The 19,729-nt window shown below is 37.6% G+C and overlaps 4 protein-coding genes and 1 pseudogene across 5 annotated transcripts; 2 read left to right on the forward strand and 3 right to left on the reverse strand.

The window, feature by feature from the left end:
- Window positions 1-725: 725 nt before the first annotated feature.
- LOC126797495 (protein IQ-DOMAIN 2-like) lies at window positions 726-4,438 on the reverse strand. 2 transcript variants are annotated; one of them, XM_050524117.1, is made up of 6 exons: window positions 4,196-4,438; window positions 3,504-3,593; window positions 3,089-3,412; window positions 2,738-2,953; window positions 2,405-2,524; window positions 726-1,779 (listed from the first exon to the last, which is right to left on the reverse strand). In XM_050524117.1, exons 2-6 carry the CDS (start codon window positions 3,576-3,578, stop codon window positions 1,075-1,077), a joined length of 1,440 nt encoding a protein of 479 aa, XP_050380074.1. In that variant the 5' UTR covers window positions 3,579-3,593; window positions 4,196-4,438; the 3' UTR covers window positions 726-1,074. The 2 variants fall into 2 exon arrangements, with proteins under 2 accessions (XP_050380074.1, XP_050380072.1); XM_050524115.1 differs by having other exon boundaries at window positions 3,504-3,605; window positions 4,196-4,437.
- Window positions 4,439-7,651: 3,213 nt separating this feature from the next.
- Window positions 7,652-10,407, reverse strand: LOC126799638 (beta-1,4-xylosyltransferase IRX9). The gene is made up of 3 exons (XM_050526877.1): window positions 9,658-10,407; window positions 8,616-8,862; window positions 7,652-7,984 (listed from the first exon to the last, which is right to left on the reverse strand). Exons 1-3 carry the CDS (start codon window positions 10,350-10,352, stop codon window positions 7,880-7,882), a joined length of 1,047 nt encoding a protein of 348 aa, XP_050382834.1. The 5' UTR covers window positions 10,353-10,407; the 3' UTR covers window positions 7,652-7,879.
- Window positions 10,408-11,623: 1,216 nt separating this feature from the next.
- Window positions 11,624-14,283, forward strand: LOC126799315 (pentatricopeptide repeat-containing protein At3g53360, mitochondrial). Its single transcript, XM_050526496.1, has one exon. It carries the CDS (start codon window positions 11,624-11,626, stop codon window positions 13,892-13,894), a length of 2,271 nt encoding a protein of 756 aa, XP_050382453.1. The 3' UTR covers window positions 13,895-14,283.
- Window positions 14,135-14,924, forward strand: LOC126799316 (phosphopantothenate--cysteine ligase 2-like; annotated as a pseudogene).
- Window positions 14,925-15,200: 276 nt separating this feature from the next.
- LOC126798827 (DEAD-box ATP-dependent RNA helicase 57) lies at window positions 15,201-19,324 on the reverse strand. The gene is made up of 12 exons (XM_050525890.1): window positions 19,175-19,324; window positions 18,956-19,088; window positions 18,725-18,846; window positions 18,539-18,630; window positions 18,265-18,361; window positions 18,050-18,130; window positions 17,739-17,971; window positions 17,266-17,460; window positions 17,092-17,182; window positions 16,452-16,574; window positions 16,006-16,156; window positions 15,201-15,918 (listed from the first exon to the last, which is right to left on the reverse strand). Exons 1-12 carry the CDS (start codon window positions 19,253-19,255, stop codon window positions 15,635-15,637), a joined length of 1,683 nt encoding a protein of 560 aa, XP_050381847.1. The 5' UTR covers window positions 19,256-19,324; the 3' UTR covers window positions 15,201-15,634.
- Window positions 19,325-19,729: the final 405 nt, after the last annotated feature.

The raw sequence follows: 19,729 nt of genomic DNA on the forward strand, positions 1-19,729 counted from the left end.
TTGATCACTTGATCCATCTCTTGCTGGAGAAATCGCGACGGTAAAACTTGATAGTTTCGATAAAAAGTTGGCTTCCTAAAAATTATTGTGTTTATAGAATGTCATAATTCTTATTAAATTTTTTAACGAGAGCTTATAATCAATATATTATAACCATCACATGTGATCGAATTACTAATGTGAGAATCTCTCATACCCAGGTTCGAATCTATAGTCAACATTAATTGGAGTTTAAATCTCAAATTAATCTTGGTGGCCAAAGAGGAGAAAGCGTTTGATATGACCTCTCGGCGTGAATTAGTCTCTGGGCCTAGAAAGCCTTGGAAAATACCGACATTGATAATATCAAAAAACTAACATGAGCTTGAGAAGTTACCAACCCAACTCTTGGCTGCTGCAGATGTGCTTGGAGGAAACCCATCAGTGCATAAAAGTGTAAGAAGATGGGAACCATGGGATGATGATGTGGTGTTCAAAAATCAGAGCCGTGGTGAGACCAGGACTCCTAAGCGCTTCATCAATGACACAGTCATTTCTAAGTTGATGAATTGATTATGTAAGTTGAGGAAACATGAAAACTATTGCTTCAAGTTGGTAGGATTGACATATTCTAGTAATTCATTGAATTGAATTGAATTGAATTGGAACCAAATTTGGGTTTTATTGAAATGGAAAACCTACTCTTCTGGCAAGACAATGAACACCTTTTATCCCAACATCAAATAAACAATAACTCATGAATTAAATACATATATTATTCACCAAGTCAAGAAATCATTAAAAATCAGCAACACTATCAGTATCTATGAATTGGGTCCTGATATATGACCATGCCAAGCAGTCAAGCACCCACATAACAGAAGTATTGTATTACAGAAAATATAAATGAACAAATATGAATAAATAACCATAGCCTGCAGCAGCATGTCAACCCCTGCAACCAATTTTAACCCACACCAATTCTTGAGGATTAACAAATTAAAGGAATACGTAACCTTTATTTTTCTTTTGTCCATGAACTCACCAACAGTTCATGAAACAGCTGTTCTTCCTGTATTCTCCTGCTGGTTACAATCAGCTTCCAACTTCAACACTGCTCACGTTGCTTTCTGTAGTAATCAATGTAGTATCCACCTTTGGAGGACCAGAATGCCGCCTTGGTCTAGCCGGTGAGGCTGGGAAGGATAACCGCTTCTTAACAGACTCAGTATCCTTTTCAGTGATCCCATTCTTTTCTGCTGGACTCTGCAACCTGGACTTGGCTCTTGCAGATTTAGTTGGTACCATGTAACTTGGTAGTGATGGAGAACTGTCCATGCTTTCATCATCCCTTACCGATGAGCCAGCAATGCTGTGCCTCCTAAACTGAACTGACTGCACACTAGCCATGCTCTTTGTGTCTTCATCTGGGGTACGAACACTACCCCTTGGGCTTGGTGATGGCTTCAATTTTCGAGCCACTTTTGTAGAACCTGGCCTAGAAGGAGTTGAAGGTGACCGGAATCCAGGGTGGCTGGGCTTTTCACTAGCTGTAGGGGATTGCTTATCCGAATTGAGGAGGTATCGAGCATATGACTTGTTGATTTCTCCAGGGGAAATGCTACGAGAAATGACACTCTTAACAGATGAGCGGTCGTCGTGGATTTCTTTATCTGTCATGCCACGACTCTCCCAAGGCCGGGCAGCCATCCACCGTTCCAACCAGCTCCAACCCCAGGTGGGATTGCTTGGATCCATGAACATTGGGTTAACAGATTTTGCAGAATTCTTCCCGTTTTTCTGTAGTGAACCAAGGTTAGAGGTGACTTGACATTCAGAAAAGTTAACAATATACACACGTATCTTGACATTCAGAAAAGTTAACAATATACACACGTATAGGTACACATACGAGGTCTCAAAGGTAGGCCCCGAAATTTTTCTTACAATCATCTAATTACAGCGTTTTGTACACTTATAATTACAAGTTCAAGCTGAAGTTTTAAACCCTTTCATCTCATCTAATAATGCATACATTATGAAACTGGCAACCTAGTTCATAGTTAACGAAAAAACAAAGAAACAGGAAGGCCAAACAAACAAGGCGGGAGGAAATTTTAGTGGTTACTGCAGAATTGAAAGAAAAAGGGTTTGTGTGTTTGTGTAGAACCTGGCCTAGAAGGAGTTGAAGGTGACCGGAATCCAGGGTGGCTTGGCTTTTCACTGGCTGTTTGTGTAGTACTATTTGGTTTCAGGCTTTTAAAGGGTAACCAAACTCATGGCTAACTGAAAAGCATAACAAGTTGGTAATAATATATTAATGTCCCGTATGACTTTCATCACAACACCATAACTCAAACACGGAAGTTAATATGCATAACTTAGTCATGTCCTCCTTTCAGTTCGTTTATGGGATTAGGATTACCTGATGAGAGAAGGCATAAGCGAGTGCTCTTTCCCTTCTCATTGCTGCTTCATGTTTGCTTAATAGGTTTGCGTCAACTTGCTCCTTTGACTGTAAGCTGTCATCCCATTCATCCCCAAGCTGTAACAATGTTTAATACTAGTTAATAGTTTCAAAATACAACTAATTATTTACTAATATGAATAGAGATACAAATCAAGGTCAGAAAATTCCAATTAATGTCGAATTAGTTCAAACTTGTAAACTATTCCAATTAGTGGACTAGTAGCTCCAATTTTTTTTTTTTTTTTAAGAAGAAAGCAAACAGAAAAGGGTAAGAGTCACAAAGCACACCTGCAGAGTCTCTTTTGCATGTTTAAGTAGGAGTTGTCTTTGGAGAGCCTGGTTCTCCTCTAACATTCTGATCCTCCTGGAACGTATTTGAGCTTGCACACGAGATAGAGTCTGCATGCATTTGAGTGTATTTGTGGCTTGCCGTTTCACAACAGATCCCTCAATCAATGTTTTCAGCCTTACCAGCCCTCGTAAGGCCCTCAGTGCCCTTCTCGCCTGAAAAGTACAGAAACTACTCATTATATATATCTAAAAGCGTCCTGCAAGTTTTTTTTCTATCAACCAAGATATTCTTATAAACACTGGCATAAAGTTATCGTAGGCCAAATATAGCTTATGTACGGTACATACCAGGTATCCTCGGAATGCTGTTTGAATCTTAATTGCTGCCACTTCCTCCCTTGATTTTCCAGCATATCGAGTCACTATAGGCAATCTGACAACCTCCGGGGCAGCTTGAGCTGGAGGAGGTGCAGGAACCTCTGGCTCAACTATTGCAGTAGCAGTGACTGCAACAGGGTAAGCATGAGTTTGTTGCTCATTCACCACGTTGGTTAGTTTCACCTCTTCTTGTGGAGGAAGAGGTGGCAATGTGGGTGGTGGTGCTAAAGAGGAAGACTCGAATTCTGGCTGTTTTTGCTTCCCAAACCATTTCTTCTTAGACTTATCTGATCTCTGCAAAAAAAAAAAGTTACTCTTATTAGAAACCTATAAATAGAAGATAAAAAACACAAGGTGCTGGCCAAATTAGAACATATAGACAAACCTGTTCTTTCTTCTCTTTGGAATCAGGGCTGAGAGCTTTCTTTACTGAAGAAAACCAGTTTCCTTTCCTCCCCATCTCCTTAACATTCCCCTAATGCAAAACCTTCGGAGAACAAAAACCAGTTTCGTTTCAGAAACCACTTGCGTAGAATTAGGAATATCATTATATAAATTTACAGAATTCAAGGGAAAAGGAGAGAACAATGCCAAGCCCTCAAAATAAACGCTCTTAATGATCATATTAGTCCGTTAGATGCATAAACTGGGGGAACAAGAAAAAGAGAGAATTTTACCTAAAATTCATCCTTTCCTTATTTTGATAAAAAAAATCATAGAACTGATTGAAAAGAGAACTGTTGCTAGATTTATAACTGACATCAGACCAGAAACAAATTAGCTAAACATTGATTGACCATACATCAGAGAAGTTCTCTACCAAATTTATGTCTCCACTACAATTTCCTACACTCTCTCAACAAATCAATAAAGAAGGAAAACTCTCCATAGTAATTAAGTCCAGCAAGAACTGGGTGAGCTTCCAAATCAGCATGGCAGAAGAGCCAGATGTCAAAGTCTCTTACTTGGGGCCAAATTTAGAAACCCAGTTCAAAACTGTAGAAGAATTACAAACAAAACCCAACATTTGAGAGCAACCATTGAGTGGATTCAACTGGGGGGTCTGAAAGAACTAACCTTTGAACAAAGTGTGGCAGATCTCAAATGGCTCTCTTCTGTTTTGTTTTTCTTCTTCAAGAAACCAACAAAAGGGGGACTTCTTCAATTCAAGACTTGAAGAAGACTAGAAGCAACCTTTAATAATAGCCCAAACTCTCTCTCTCTCTCTCTCTCTCTCTCTCTCTCTCTCTCTCTCCCCCTTTGTAAAGGGAATAGAAGGGAAGAGAAAAAAAATCAGATCTTGATACAGAAGAACATTTCAAGGGCACAAAGGGGGATTGGTAGCAATATATGATATTGAGGGGAAATGAAAGCCCAGCTGGGTTTTGCTAGTGTGACCCCACTCTCTCCCTCACGTTTGGCAAAGAAGTGGGTCCCACAGATTTAACAGAAGACTTTTGATCTGAGATGGATGGGATGGATGGATGGATCAGATGCCTCTTCTTTCCTTCTTCTTATTTCTCTGTGTCTTGTCTCCGACACTCTATCCTTCAGTTGCTCTTATTTCAAAGCTGGAAGTAAATTAACGACCTTTCACCGTCGCAGGTTAGAAGTAACTGACTGTGATACTGTTACTGGTCTTGCGGCTAACTGTTTGTCCCCCTCACCAACCGTTACCACGTAAGTAAAACACCCCGCCATTATAGCATCTCTGTGTTTGAGCTCACTACCAGTATTTCTCTTTTCTTTTCTGCACCATTTTCGTATTCTTGTAATGAAAGTGTAAGAACGCATTTTGTGCGACTTTAGTAAAAAAAAAACAAATTTAGACGGTAATACTCCATCGTATGTTTGTCAAGTATTCATATTCGCCCACCAAAGACACATTTCAATTTGCCACATAACTGCTGGAAATTTTGTGTGTGTGATTTTCTTCTCACTTGTCAAGTTGCTCATGACTATTGTATCCATGCATTCATATTTGGTACGTAGTATTATTCCTCTCAAATATCTTCTCTTTTAATATTTTTTTTGTCCATTAATTAATCATACACGTATAGTATTCGAATGTTTCTTAATACAATGCATATGCATCTAATTGAAAAATTAAAAAATAAATTTGATCCAATATTCTTGTAACGGCACAAAAGATCATGAACTCATGACTTGATAAGTAATTTTATCAGTGCATGTATACCAACAATGATCATACAATGAATTAGTATTAATTACGATGATCCATGCAAAGATTAATGCGAAAGCGTTTAACAAAGCTTCCGAAAAATGTAGCAACAGAAACAGATCGATAAAATCATAAAAACAAAGAAAATTACTAATTTTTCGTTTCATTCCAGTTGTACTTCTATAACTCCAGTTCTCCAAGATGGGTATATGATCGAGTGATCATTCAACTCGGGGCACGTTTATTAAGTTGGAATTGAAATCTATATAAATAGAATTCATCTGAAATGAGAGATATAATGAAATTGTATGTGGGGATTTAATTTCATTGAGTTGTTTACTTATCACATGGAATCAGATCAGAAATTCAATGAATTATGATTTATGTTGTTTATTTACCGTAAGGGAATTAGAACTAAAACCAATCTAATTACTAAAATACCCACATATAAATGAAGTCACACATTTTTTTTAACTTACCACACAATAAGAACTTGTACCTTTCGAAAATGATCAAACACAAGACTTTATTCATATTCTGTTTGCTTTTCATAATCTTATAGTATAAACTAGATGTCACATATTGTATGTATGTGTGTGTGTATATATATCTTCCTTAATTTCTACTTGACATAAATTGTCACTAACTTTGAGTCTTGCGAAATATGTTGTTTGCTTTTGAGTCTTAACAATAGCATATATAAAGTTGGACAATTATGAAATATTGAAATTAAATGAGAGTAATTTTGGTAAGAAAAATTGATACTTGAGCTTTGATATCAATACCCACCTCCCTCTTTGGGTATCAAGTTAGGGGGTTTGTCAGGAATCGATTCCTAATTACCAGGTGAGTCACACATTAATTCTAATTCCTCCATGTGTTAGTAAATGATGGAATTTACTCATCCCGTAATCAATTCATTCATCCTTAATTTCATTCCAGATTAATAAATGGGTCATCGGTTTCTAAGGAATAGTATGAAAATGAAAGTACTAAGGGCGAATTTGGCCCCGATATGAGTTTTTTTTATAATCAAATTCAGCGGTACTTTGAGAATAATCAACTGCAACTGTGATGTGAGAATAATCAATTATGAGTGTTAAAGTGTTTGGTAAATATTAAAATAGAACGTGATGAGTTTAAATAAAAACTAAAAATGACATGAAATTAAAAAATAGTGTTGTGCAAAAATGGAGTGGCATTGTCTGGCAGTTGACATTTCACTAACATTCCCATAAGTTAAGCCGATTCTCACCGCAGAAGCACCAAAATGGAGCTTATGAAATAAACTATTGGATTATTGATTTCCCAAACACATCAACCAACTTAAATTAATTAATAAGTCAAGAATCTATAATTTGAGCGGGGCAAACTCGCTCTCTAACACAAATGAGTTGGTTTTGGTGTTTAAAACTCTCAACAAATCTTCTATTATTAAAACAGATCGATTCAGGATTGGCCCCCCTATTTGCTGTGAATTGACTACTTTTAATTGTTTTTATACAGAGAAAAAGACCTGTTTTGTAAACTACCCAACAGTAGACATGATCATCACCAATCCGTGAAGCTGCAAAACGCGTTGATATAGGCACACATTCAAGTGTGCATGTCAATTCAGAGTTGCCAAATGGGAGCCGATCAGCATGCATCAAACTTGTGAAGGTTTGGAGATCACATTATTTTAAAAGAAGGATAAGATCGAGTTGAAATCTTTTTCATGGATATAAGATTTTTGTACTGTGCAGGATGAAACATGCAGTTGAAAGTTTGTATCACAATTAGCCTCAGAGCTAATGTGGAGCCCAACTGTGGTGAGGCATTCAAGCATATTAAGCGAGGCTGCATGTTCTTCTTTTTTTTTGGCTGAAATATGAGTGAAAGGAGCAAAAACCCCCTAACACGCTTAATAGATTAAATAAAAATAAAAAGAGGAGAGAAAACAAGAGAAGACCTTGAAATCTTTGTGCTTATCTCAATTGCGACTCCTAGTTGTAAAAGGAAAAGAAAAATCCAGTTGGATAACAGTCATAACACTATGAAAGTGAAGGCCGAGAGAGGCTTGGATATGATTTAAACTCGATCAAGTACAATTGTTATTTTGATGATGACTAATGGTGACACATTAAGGAAGGGACAATCAGAAGACACAATAAATCAAAAATGATGGATGTGTCTTAGACACATGAAGGCTCAATTGTTAGAACATATCAGACACCATTGTCAAGGTATAGTTGTAACAATTAGAATTCTAATTTTTAATGGGAAAGTATGGATATGTAACACGAGGATGAAAATATTTACACTTGCGGTAGATCTCTCATTATAGTGTAGCGTACCAAAGAAACGAAAAAAATGGTAAATGATCCTCTTTCTTTGCATTTTTATGACACGGAACATAAACAGCTCATATAATTTTGGTGATTTCAGCTACATATTTGAATACCTATCTGATCAAAAATTTAGAAAAGGAGAAGAAATGAAGGGAACAAATGAAGTTATAGAGATTACTTAAAAAACAAAAGATTGAATCTTTTCTTTTGGTAATTGAATTTTCCCTTTGATAGATTGTTTGGTGTGACTTAATGAAGGGACCAAAGCATGATCTTGGAGCAGTCTTCTGGTGGGATTCCCTTTAGTTTTGTTTCGTCTTCAAGAACCACTTGCTTTACAAATTTCATTGAATTCTGTCGAGAAAAAACAGCAAAGAAAACGCTGATTGATAAGTACACATATTCAATGTAGGATGCAAATTAAGAAGACATATATGCACATGCTCTCAATCATTTTTTCTCCTAAATTTGAAGTAAAGAGAGAAACATATAATCTACTCAAGTGGGTCAATGATATATACATACATAAATGTTTAGGAAGATTTGTTTTAGATACCATACTCATTCTTATTATCAGAAGATTATGAGCTATTCATATCAATTCATCCATACACCTAATGTGTGTCTACAATTTAAAATGGTCGGAGGTCGTTAGCCAAACCTCAACTAAACCAGCTTAGTTGTTCATTGAGCATGAATTTCCTAACAGCTTGGTGTGACAGGACCCAATTACAGCAATGGAATAATTAGCAAGGGTATCTATGAACCAGTTTCTTCTAGAAAAAGAAACTGAAATCAACATCAAGGCTCCCAAATTAGATATAAAGAAAATATTTCCAGCTTAGTTTAACAAAGTATGACTCGAGATTGAGCACGGGCGCATGATCGATTCTAAGTTCAACCCTCATGTAATTATCATGCAACTTTGCCTAGTATACTTGATATTGAACAAAAGCTTATTATAACTTTGATGTTATCATATTACCTGAGAAGTGCTTTGAAAAGATGAAGTGCGACCCCATCTTTCGGGGTCCCAAAGAATCGAGCTATTGAATGCAAAGCTTGAAATATGAATGCGAAGTCTATTAGTATCATCTGTTTGATCAGTACTACTGTTCATTTTCCTGAGGATATGCCATCCTATCACTTGTGAAGAATCACATACAGGTCCTTCAATGATCACTTTTTTCTTGTTTGCTGCTAGTATTGCCATTGGCCATGTCCCAAACACCCTGCAAATTAAACAAGTGAGATGTTCTTCATTAGGGACATGAATGAAATGTAGTTTAGTCGAACCAGTTACATTCCTATAATGTCATTTCTCATAATTACATTTCAATATCATGTAATCTAATCGCTGATCGATGATGTTATATTGCTAGTATAATTCAAGAAAAACTCGCCACATTATGAGCAACTGTAAAAAACAAAACTCTTTAAATAAGAACATCAAATGTCTAATGGTGGTGACAATACTCCAACTAAGTCGTCAAAGATCAATTAAAATCATAAAATTTCGGAATATGACTTATCAACATGCATGGGTTATCACCTCAGCATTGCTATAAATATATTGTCCTTGAAATCCCTTAAATTAACCATTTTGTTAATCTGGTCATATCTGCCCAAAGTCTATAAACTAATAGATTAGAGATTCAGGTGTTTGTGTTTTAATCTCCAGACGATCAAATGATAGTATAAATTGCTCTTTTACCACATATCATCAAATATATGTAAATATTTTCAAATAAGTGTGATCATTCATGTACACATGAACGACTATCAACCGTTGATGCATGTGAGTCTATGAATTCACATGCATCTAAAAGTGGATAAAAAAAAACCTACTCATTTTTCCAGCAATTAGATCGATCCTTTTCCTTAAAAGCTACTCAAAATCCCCTCATAGGTTCTTACGTCCAAATAAAAATGTTTGAAATTTTTATGGTAGATTTTTAAACTTTAAAAACTGAAATAATGGTTGAGATATGATTGAACAGAAATGGAAAAAGAGTTGGATCACATACTCAATTTCTCTGAGCTGATCAAAGAAGTCAAGATCATATACATTGGAAAGCCCAGCAAAGTGAACAATCCCACTAAGCTTGTGCTGCTCAATGTGCTTAAGAGCAACATTCCTCTGATGATCCATTTCAGCTTCAGTATCTGTGAAGTTCTCTTTGAAAACCAAATGCCTATACATGATACCTGTTTTCCTAAGCACTTCAGAAACCTCATTAGACTCGGTCTTCCCTTCCACCACAATCCACAACAATGGCTGAGGAACCAACTTTATGGTGTTGGCCAATCTTCTAAGAAACACACATTTTAGGGGGTTTCTGGTGCTTGTTGGTGTGACTATGATTATGAACCTTCTTGGTGTCAAACTGGGTTCTTTCACTTCGTCTTCTTCATCTTCTGACATCCTCCTTTCAGTTTCCGAGTAGTTTTCTTCAGACCATGTGGATGCTGCCATAGTCAAATTTTCTGCTTCTGCAATCAAACTTCTATCGGCATTTGCTACTTGTTGCGGCCGTTCAACTGGTTGAGGCGAAAACTCTACTCTTTTTGATGTACTCATAGCTGCAGGTTTAGATGAGTTGGAAGGTTTGAATGTTGGAGCAAAGCCTGTGAAGAATCCCATAACAAAACACAAAGCAAAATGGACAGCAGCTTTCTTCCATAGTTGAACCCTCTTCTTTGATCTCTCAGTTGTACCCATGTCTCCCAAAACTTACAGAGATATAAAAGGTATCTGGGTTACTGAATTTAGGTGTGTTTTGGTCATAGATATCAAGGAAGTAGTGTATCAATGTAATATATATATATATATATATATAAGGAAAAGTGTTTAAGTAACCTTCTATACCAAATTGGTTCTTTATTACAAAATAAAGGGAACTTCCTCTGTGCAAAATTGTTCTTGTTTTCATTGTGTTGTTTTTGGGTGAGGCATTCCCTCATGTTGTTGCTTGAAGCAAAAGTATGAAGGACAAATAAAATTGAGGGCTTGAGTTGCTTTCTCTGCACCTAATAGTTGTTGGGATGGAACCCATCAACAAATTATTAGTATCAAAGTTCAACTGGTTGCAGTGCGGATTTGTTGTAATTTGAAGTCTTCTAAACTCTATAAAGCCTAGGGATCAATATGACTAAGATAATATTTGATACTTGTGGTCTTATATATTCTGGTGTATGGCAATGTTTTTGAAGCTCAAAAATCAAAATTGAATGAACTTCCAAGTCACATGGGAACAAGTCCACAATCAAAACTAATTGAGGGGGATGTAAAGACAATGAAAACAAAGCTTGAATTTCTTAATCAGTCATTTCAGTTTGGTGTGACCGGAAATCTTCATGGAAAAGGATGATGATTAGGAGAACAAGGTCGGTTAGGTTAATAGATAGTTTATAGTTATTATCAATTTTTTCCACATCAATTCATCAAACATTCAAATCTCAAATATAAAAATCGAAGATGAATAATAATGATTTTTATTAAAATAGTTACTGACTTGCACTGCGATATTCACCAATTGACAGGATGTTTTTTTGTTTGTCTTGAAAAGAGTGGCATTATGATTTATTACTTGTTACATGAACAAACAAAACCGTTGTTTGCAGCATTCATGCCATGAAACACCAAGGAAAAGAAGGAAGAAATTCACTTGAACACAAAAAAATGTTGAGTATTGGAACCTTTATCAAGGGTGATTCTTGATGTAAATTAACCGAAAGTTGTAACAAGAATATTTGTGACAAGAATATGTCCTCTCCTGTGTATAGTCTCTTGTCATCATGCCATGATTACAAATCCAAAGCAATCACAAACATTCCCCAACATTTGAAGCAACCAATAATTGACATTTCATCTCCATCATCAAATATATATCTTTCTTCAGTAAAACGACGCCGTTTTCGAACTCTGCTCGAGAGATACAAAAACCACTCCATTTCGGTTTTAACTTTGACCCTTAAACCCTGTTTACCATGATGAAAATATTCAAGGCCTCAAAACCACTGGCTTTCAACTACAGTCAACCACCTTCAACCCTTTCACCACACTTCAAGAATGAACTGTTTAGCAATGACTACATAATCTCCTTATGTAGACAAAAGCTCTACAGAGAAGCCCTTCAAGCATTTGACTTTCTGGACAAGAACACCAACTTCAAAGTCTTTCCCAACACTTATGCCAGTTTAGTCTCCGCTTGCTCATGTCTAAGGTCCATAGAACATGGTAGGAGAATCCATGATCATCTATTGGGTTCCAAATGCGAGCAAGACATTGTTCTTCAGAATCACATTCTCAACATGTATGGGAAATGTGGATCATTTTGGGATGCAAGGAAGGTATTTGATAAAATGCGTGAGAGAAATGTGGTGTCTTGGACTTCACTCATTGCTGGGTATTCACAGAACAGGAAAGAGGATAAGGCAGTTGAGTTGTACTTACAAATGCTTCGATCGGGTTGTAGGCCTGATCAGTTCACTTTTGGAAGTGTTGTGAAAGCATGTTCGGGTTTGGGGAATGCGTTGTTGGGGAGACAGCTTCATGCCCATGTTGTGAAATCAGAGACTGGTTCACATTCTATTGCGCAAAATGCGCTTACTTCAATGTATACCAAGTTTGGATCAATTGAAGATGCATTTGATGTGTTTAAGCGTGTTGAGAGAAAGGATTTGATTTCTTGGGGTTCAATCATTGCAGGGTTTTCGCAACTTGGTTATGACGAAGAAGCTTTGGCTCATTTCAAGGAGATGCTGTTGCAGGGTGCTTATACGCCTAATGAGTTTATATTTGGAAGTGCTTTTAGTGCATGTACTGGACTTGTTCAACCAGAATATGGAAGGCAGATACATGGGATATGCATAAAGTTTGGTTTAGGGAGAGACAATTTTGCTGGATGCTCTCTTTGTGACATGTATGCAAAATGTGGACATTTAGAAGCTGCAAGAATTGTATTTTGTCACATAGACCGGCCTGATTTGGTGTCCTGGAATGCAATGATTACGGGATTTTCTAGTGTTGGAGATGCTGATGGAGCCATATCATTCTTTTCTAGGATGCAGCACAATTTCTTGATTCCAGATGAAGTTAGTGTTCTCTCCGCACTTTCTGCTTGCATGAGCTTTCCAGCACTGTCTCAGGGTAGGCAGGTTCACTCCTACATTATCAAGACAGCACTTGATTTTACTGTATCTGTATGTAATGCTTTGCTAACAATGTATGCAAAGTGTTCAAATCTCGATGATGCATTTGTTGTGTTTAAAGATATGAGAAATCATGCTGATTCAGTTTCTTGGAATGCCATTTTGACTGCGTGCACGCAGCACAACCAGGCTGGAGAAGTTTTCAGATTACTGAAGTTAATGCTTGTTTCTGAAATTAGGCCTGATTTTATAACTTTAAGTAATGTAATCGGAGTGTGTGCAGATGTAGAATCTCTGGAAGTTGGGAATCAAATTCATTGTTTTATCGTAAAAAGTGGGCTAGTACTTGGTGTCACTGTCAGCAATGGATTGATTGACATGTATACAAAGTGTGGATCACTTGAAAGTGCCCAAAAGCTTTTTAGTTTGATAGAGATTCCAGATGTTGTATCATGGAGTACTTTAATTTTGGGTTATGCTCAGTCTGGATGTGGAGAGGAAGCTCTCGAGCTGTTTAAAGCAATGAATGCAGTGGGGGTGAAACCAAATGAAGTTACAATGGTGGGGGTCCTTACTGCTTGCAGTCATATTGGACTGGTAGAAGAAGGGCGGAAGTTGTATAAAATCATGGAATCTGAACATGGTATTGTGCCAACAAGAGAGCACTGTTCTTGTATGGTTGACTTACTTGCTCGTGCAGGATGCTTACATGAAGCTGTGGACTTCATCAAGCAGATGACAGTTGAACCGGACATTGTGGTATGGAAGACTCTACTGGCCTCCTGCAGAACACGTGGGAACACTGAAATAGGAAAACAGGCTGCAGAGAAGGTACTAGAATTAGATCCTTCCAATCCTGCTGCTCTCGTATTACTTTGCAACATCAATGCGTCTTCTGGAAGATGGGATGAAGTTGCCAGATTGAGAAATTTGATGAGAGAAAGTGGCGTCAAGAAAGTTCCAGGTCAGAGCTGGATTGAAATCAAGGATAGGATCCATGTATTTTTGGTTGAAGATAGTTCACACCCTGAGAGGGGTCAAATATACGGAATGCTAGAGGAGTTGTGGTTGCAGATGTTGGATGATGGTTGTGTTCCACTTCAGCCATAAGCTACAGTGCCAAAGCTGAAGTTATAACTGTCTGTTCAGAAACAAGAGGAAGACAAAGCGAGATAGGTTACATCACAGTATAAGAACAAATCTTCTTCAGTACTTTGCAGAAGCCACTAAATTACCACAAATTAAGAAGGTACAGAAGATTGCGCCTGTGTTCTGAACTTCTGATCCAATGAAGAAGGGTAATACTCAATTTAGTGCCATGAATACGCGAGTAAAGTGCTCATTGAAGTTATGGAGGCATTTGTTAAAAAGAATTTGCAGCCTTCTGGAAAAGAAGGAGCTAGGAGGGTGGTTTGTGTAACCTCTGGTGGTGCCATGATTCCTTGGAGGAATGATGTGTTCACTACATTGACAACTTCAGCTCTGATCAGAGAGGAGCAGCTTCCATAGAAGACATTTTGAAGGCCGGCTACGCTGTTATATTTTTTTTTATCGAAGGGAACTTGCCAAGTTGCCAACCATATTGCACTTCTCTTCCCGATGATCCATTACTCGAATGTCTAGAAATCATTGAGAGTCAAACATTCAAGTACACCAGTCCCATTCACAAGCAGTAAGGAGTGATACCGAGTATTCGAGCCTCATGCTGCAGATCACCTCTTGCTGAAACTTCCGTTTACAACAATTTTTTAGTATCTCCAGTTGTCGAAGATGATTCATGACAATGTATAGTATTGGACCGCATGCCATGCTTTATCTTTCAGCAGAATTATCTGACTTTTACTTCCCTTGGAAGAGCATGGCAGAGCAGAAAATGCACTCAGGATCTGGTCCATTGGATATGCGACTAGTTCAGGTGCCAAACATGCTCTGAATGCTGAGGAAAGACCGGTGTCCCATGGCCTTCTGTATATCATTCAAGCTAGAAACAGATTCAAAGATTCTGTTTAAAAAGGCTGACATGGCTGAGGCGGTACAAGATGCATATGGTTGTAGACTTGTAGTCAATGAGTTCTTCAGCCGAAAATAAGAGGTCATAGTTGTCAGTCTTGTCACCAGCAATGAAAAAAGTTCAGTTCGTCAAAACAAGTGTTTAGGTGTTGATGAAGTGGAGAGCGCCCTTATTGGGCTTCTTGTGGAGAGTCATTCATCTTATGTTTTCGTATGAAACTACAACAACATCGTTCACTTTCTGGCTATAATTGGAAATCTATCTGTGGACTGTCATAGGTTTTGGTGAATTATTGTCTTTTAAGTTTTAACTAGGTACTTATACTTTGCTTATGCAGGGGAAGATTATGGACTCATTCTGTAGACAGCAATCAAGATTTTTGTACACACATCGCATATTGAAACCGACAAGAAAAATAATAAATATACCATTTTTCTGATGCAAATAAAGCTCATGCTCGCTGTTTATGGAAAAGAAAGCCTAGACCATGTCACCATGCTCTAGCTCTGCACTAGAGAGAACAGGAAAAATTCACAGGAAAAAAAACATTAACCATATGCAAGCAGGGAAGGAGGGACTTAGTCATGAGCAGAGGCCTAGGCTGAAAACAGAATAGACCTCAAAACATTCTTTTCCTTGTGATCCTGTGATTCTTAAATTGTATATTAAACCTCATGCTACAACATCGACAACAGCTCTCCCTCGTCCTCAAATAACTACATTATCATTGTCCCTCTAGCAACCAAATGTTCATCAACAATGGAATGAATACTCTAGATCACTCAATATAGTCCTGGTGTGCCAACTTAATAGAACTCCCTAGATGTAGCTGACTCAATTCATTCTTGCTCATCCTCCCCTTCATCTAAGTTTGTCTTCTGAGATTTTTTTGCCTTCTTCTTTGTCCACTTCTTTTTCACGTCATCTTTTGGGCCAGCTAATACTGACCCTCCTCTTCCAGGTCTGTGCTTTCTCCACTTCTTTTTGGGCAGGACCATGATCCAAGATGGAACCTCACAACCTGATGATGCCATAACATTAGCTATATTCCGTAAAAATGGAATATCATCATCTGTGTAGAAAGTTATAGCTTCTCCACTCCTCCCCGCTCTGCCACAGCGACCTTCACAGAGAAAATATAAACTTTGTCACGATACTCGATCCCCAAAAAGAATATTGAATATTATTTTGAAAGGAGAGAACAACATACCAATACGGTGAATGTAGGCAGCAGAAGAATCTGGAAAATCATAGTTAATCACACAGTTGATGCCTTTGAAATCCATACCCCGAGCAATAACATCAGTGGCAATCAAAACCCATGTTTTTCCAGCTCTGAAGTCGTCGACAGCATTTTCTCGCTGTAATACATTCATACAGAACACAGTAATGACTGTTCAAGTATATGAAAGTAATAAATAGGCAATAGATGACAATATAGTAATTGATGACTAAACTCAAGATGAGCCCAGATACTAGTAACTTAGTGACAGAATCCAAGTCCACCATCTGATGCATAATCAGGTTTGTTAAGATTTTGTTTCATTTATATCTTCTGTTTAGTGGCAACAATCCAAGTTACAAATGGGCAAGTATACTGTACAATGAATAATAACATCTCGACAAGTTGACTGAAAATGATGGCAATAAATTTACCTCAGATTGGGACATATCAGAATGGATCGCACCAACTCTTATGTTCTCACACAACAGCTCTCCATAGAGTTCCTTCGCTCGCTCTTTGCTTTGGACGAAGATCAACACTGGTGGATTTAGACTCTAGTAACAAGATTAAAAAAAATTAGCCAAAACTGGTCCAACTTTTACTAGAGAGCTTGAACTGAAAACAAATGCCAATGACCCACCTCCCATGATTTTTCATTTTTGATGTTAACAATAGGTGGAAATAGATTGAGTGAAAATTGGTTACTGTTGTAAAAACTTATTATGTTCGCTGATTCTATCAACATTCAGACCTTGCCTGTATTCTGCTCTCACTATCATTTATGTATTCAGTGAAGGATCTACACTAGAAATTAGCCTTCATGAGGTCCACAGTTCTAAAAAGGCAGTAGTGAACCAAGGAGTATTTGTATGGAGAAAAATAAATTATCTGTCAGTCTGTCACAAATGGATTGGTCACTAAGGGACTCCTAAGAAGGGTAAAACATACCTCTATTCATTATGAAATGTGTCCCTACCACATTGATGAATCACGCGGATAAGTGAGAAAAATAAGCTTTCTTCCTAGAAATATACAGGGTAATACGGGATGGCACACACTATATGCACATACCTCTGTAAAGCTTTGTCGAAGTGCAAGAAATTTCCCTTGTTCACTTCCAGCATATACCAATTTTTGCTTAATAGTCTCAGAAGCAGTATTTCTGTATGGGTAAAGACATACAAATGTAAGTCAATGTGAATTGTGAAACTACTCCATGATTTCATGAGATAAAGTCACACTTACTTCCTGCCAATGATGACTCGAACAGCATCATGCATTATAGTACGTGCAAGGTCCTCAACAAAATCAGGTAACGTAGCACTAAACAAAGAGCGAACTATTGAAGGGTTTGAGCATGCTTTCACCACGGAATCAATCTGCTTTAAAAGGCCAAGCTCAAAGAGCTTATCAGACTCATCTAAGACAAGATATTCCACCCTGCAAAACACAAACCTCATGAGAAATGATAATGTTTACCCACCATTTAACACATATTGGGAGTTTCTTTTAAATAAGCTTGAATAAGATTTTGCAATGGTTTTCCTTTAGTAATTTAAAGAATAATTAAAGTTTGGGCTATTTACTTTAGTGCCATTTGCACATTTCTTTGCCTGTTAAGGATCTTTTGCAACAGATTATCATCAGTAGCTCAGATAGTTATTGTTTTCCCTAACATCATGTTTAAGTTTTAAAAATCAATACATTCATTAACCCACCTGCTTAAATTGAGCTTCTTTTTCTTAATAGCCATCCGTAACCGTTGTGGAGTAGAAATGAGTACATCACAAGGGTCTTTGGAAAAATCAAAACTTCTAACAAGCTCCTTAGTCATTAACTTAATGTAAAATTTATTTCCTTTAGCCAACTTTTTGCACTCTCTGGTTGTCTGCGCAGCTAATTCACGCGTCGGACAAAGAATCACAGCTCGAATTCCATCCTTAGATGCATGCTGGAAATATGGCACATTTTCCATCAGAGTAACTCAGGGATCAAGATTTGCAGAAACAATCAAATGCATGAACAATACCTTAAGTTTCATAAGCATGGGAACCACAAAAGCAAGAGTTTTTCCAGACCCAGTTGGAGCACAAGCAAAGCATTCCCTGCCCTGCATATGAACAATGGAAAAAAAAACACAATGACTAATCAGAGCATGTTCCCACACATTTTGCAGAAACCTGTCCTCATAACAATTCATCATCTATAAAAAAAATGCTCAACAGCAGATTTAAGAGATCATACAGATAAGAGGACTGGAATAGCCTGCCTTTGGATTGGTGTTGGCTCTTCAAATCCAAGCTCTGCCAAATTACGAAGTAGATACTCTTCACATCCGAATCTGAAAACAATCGACAACAGACTCTCATTTCCACTTGCATTCAAGTTTATAGTGGATAAGCTACACGCTCATATGCGATGAAGCAAGAAAAGCTACTCAGCATTCAAAACAAAAACATCACCTACACAAGAATCTTCCAAAACATATCTCTAAACAGGTACCAGATGCATACCATACCTTGATCTCAACTGCGAAAAATTCTCAAGAGGGGAAGGAATATTATTCCCAGACACATGCACATTATGCTTCTTTCGGAGTATCGCATCCCGCTATCACACAAAAAAATAAAAAAGCATTCAACCTTAAGCACAATAAACCACTCAAACACACATAAACAAGATCAATGTAGTAACAAGAAGCCACCTCAAGCTGTCTGTTGATTTTCTTTTTCTGCTTGGCACGCGCCTTCGCAGGCTTCTCTTTATCTTTCTTAGCTGCCTTTGCCGATTTCGACTTCTTAAACAGACTGATTCCATCCCCAGACTCTTAAATATCACCAAAATAAATAAATAAACAAATAAGCAAAAATAATCTTAAGACCTCAACAATTGCATACATAATCCAATAATCCAATACCAAAGTTCATTCCTTTACCTGAAACCTCTGCCTTCCTCTTCCTCTTCTTAACAGAAACTGCTACTGGCTCTTCCTCCTTCTCCTCCTCTTCTTCTGGTTCAGCTTCTGCGATTTCGACCGGGTTTGAATTGCTTATATCTTTCTTTTTGGCCTGAATTAGATTCTTCGAAGTATGAGTTCATAATCGAATTGAATAAAGTTGCAAACTTGTTGAGAGCATTGAGAGATTTGAGGCACCTGGAAGCGGGAGAAGTCAGTGGCGAACTTCCTCCGGTTGAAGTGAATGCCGCCGAACAAGAATGAAGCGCCTTCCGCCATCAGATTGAGCTTCTCCGATTGCTTCAACAGGCGGCGAGTCGGAGGTGTTCTTCTTTTCTCTGTTGAGGCTTTGATTTTTGGGTTTCACACACACTAAAACCCTTCCTGCCTTTTTACCTTCGTTTTTTAGTTAATTACAAAGAAGTCCTTTGACTTCTAAGGAACTGTTAGTTGCCCCATAGTTTCTCCAAAATTTATATTTAGCCCACTTCAGATTTATTGGTTCTTGGCAAAAAGGCTGTGCCTTTTCTTCAATTGCCAATCTTGGTTAAACAAATGCATGTTTCATGGCTTTAGATTTCAGCATTGTGGGAAATAACCATAAGTGATGTAGAATAGGATGGTTGGGTGGATTTGGAATAAGATAGTGTAAACATAGGTTTCAAACGTTCAATTGATTGCTTGTTGAGATGGAACTTACTGTTCGAATTCAACGTAAATCAGAAAATCATTCACTCTGAGAAACACCAACCT

The sequence above is a fragment of the Argentina anserina genome, chromosome 6 (genome assembly GCF_933775445.1).
Source record: "Argentina anserina chromosome 6, drPotAnse1.1, whole genome shotgun sequence".
In the NCBI taxonomy this organism is placed as follows: Eukaryota; Viridiplantae; Streptophyta; class Magnoliopsida; order Rosales; family Rosaceae; genus Argentina; species Argentina anserina.

Excerpts from the sequence above, each read along its gene's own strand:
- LOC126798827 (XM_050525890.1), bottom strand. The coding sequence starts at position 19,255 with ATGGCGGAAGGCGCTTCATTCTTGTTCGGCGGCATTCACTTCAACCGG. Across the intron at positions 19,089-19,174 it reads CTGACTTCTCCCGCTTCCAG|GCCAAAAAGAAAGATATAAG; the intron begins GTGCCTCAAATC and ends AATCTAATTCAG. Across the intron at positions 18,631-18,724 it reads AAATCAACAGACAGCTTGAG|CGGGATGCGATACTCCGAAA; the intron begins GTGGCTTCTTGT and ends TTTGTGTGATAG.
- LOC126797495 (XM_050524117.1), bottom strand. The coding sequence starts at position 3,578 with ATGGGGAGGAAAGGAAACTGGTTTTCTTCAGTAAAGAAAGCTCTCAGC. Across the intron at positions 3,413-3,503 it reads CCAAAGAGAAGAAAGAACAG|AGATCAGATAAGTCTAAGAA; the intron begins GTTTGTCTATAT and ends TTTTTTTTGCAG. Across the intron at positions 1,780-2,404 it reads CTTATGCCTTCTCTCATCAG|AAAAACGGGAAGAATTCTGC; the intron begins GTAATCCTAATC and ends GGTTCACTACAG.
- LOC126799315 (XM_050526496.1), top strand. The coding sequence starts at position 11,624 with ATGAAAATATTCAAGGCCTCAAAACCACTGGCTTTCAACTACAGTCAA.
- LOC126799638 (XM_050526877.1), bottom strand. The coding sequence starts at position 10,352 with ATGGGTACAACTGAGAGATCAAAGAAGAGGGTTCAACTATGGAAGAAA. Across the intron at positions 8,863-9,657 it reads GATCAGCTCAGAGAAATTGA|GGTGTTTGGGACATGGCCAA; the intron begins GTATGTGATCCA and ends TTTAATTTGCAG. Across the intron at positions 7,985-8,615 it reads CTTTTCAAAGCACTTCTCAG|AATTCAATGAAATTTGTAAA; the intron begins GTAATATGATAA and ends TTTTCTCGACAG.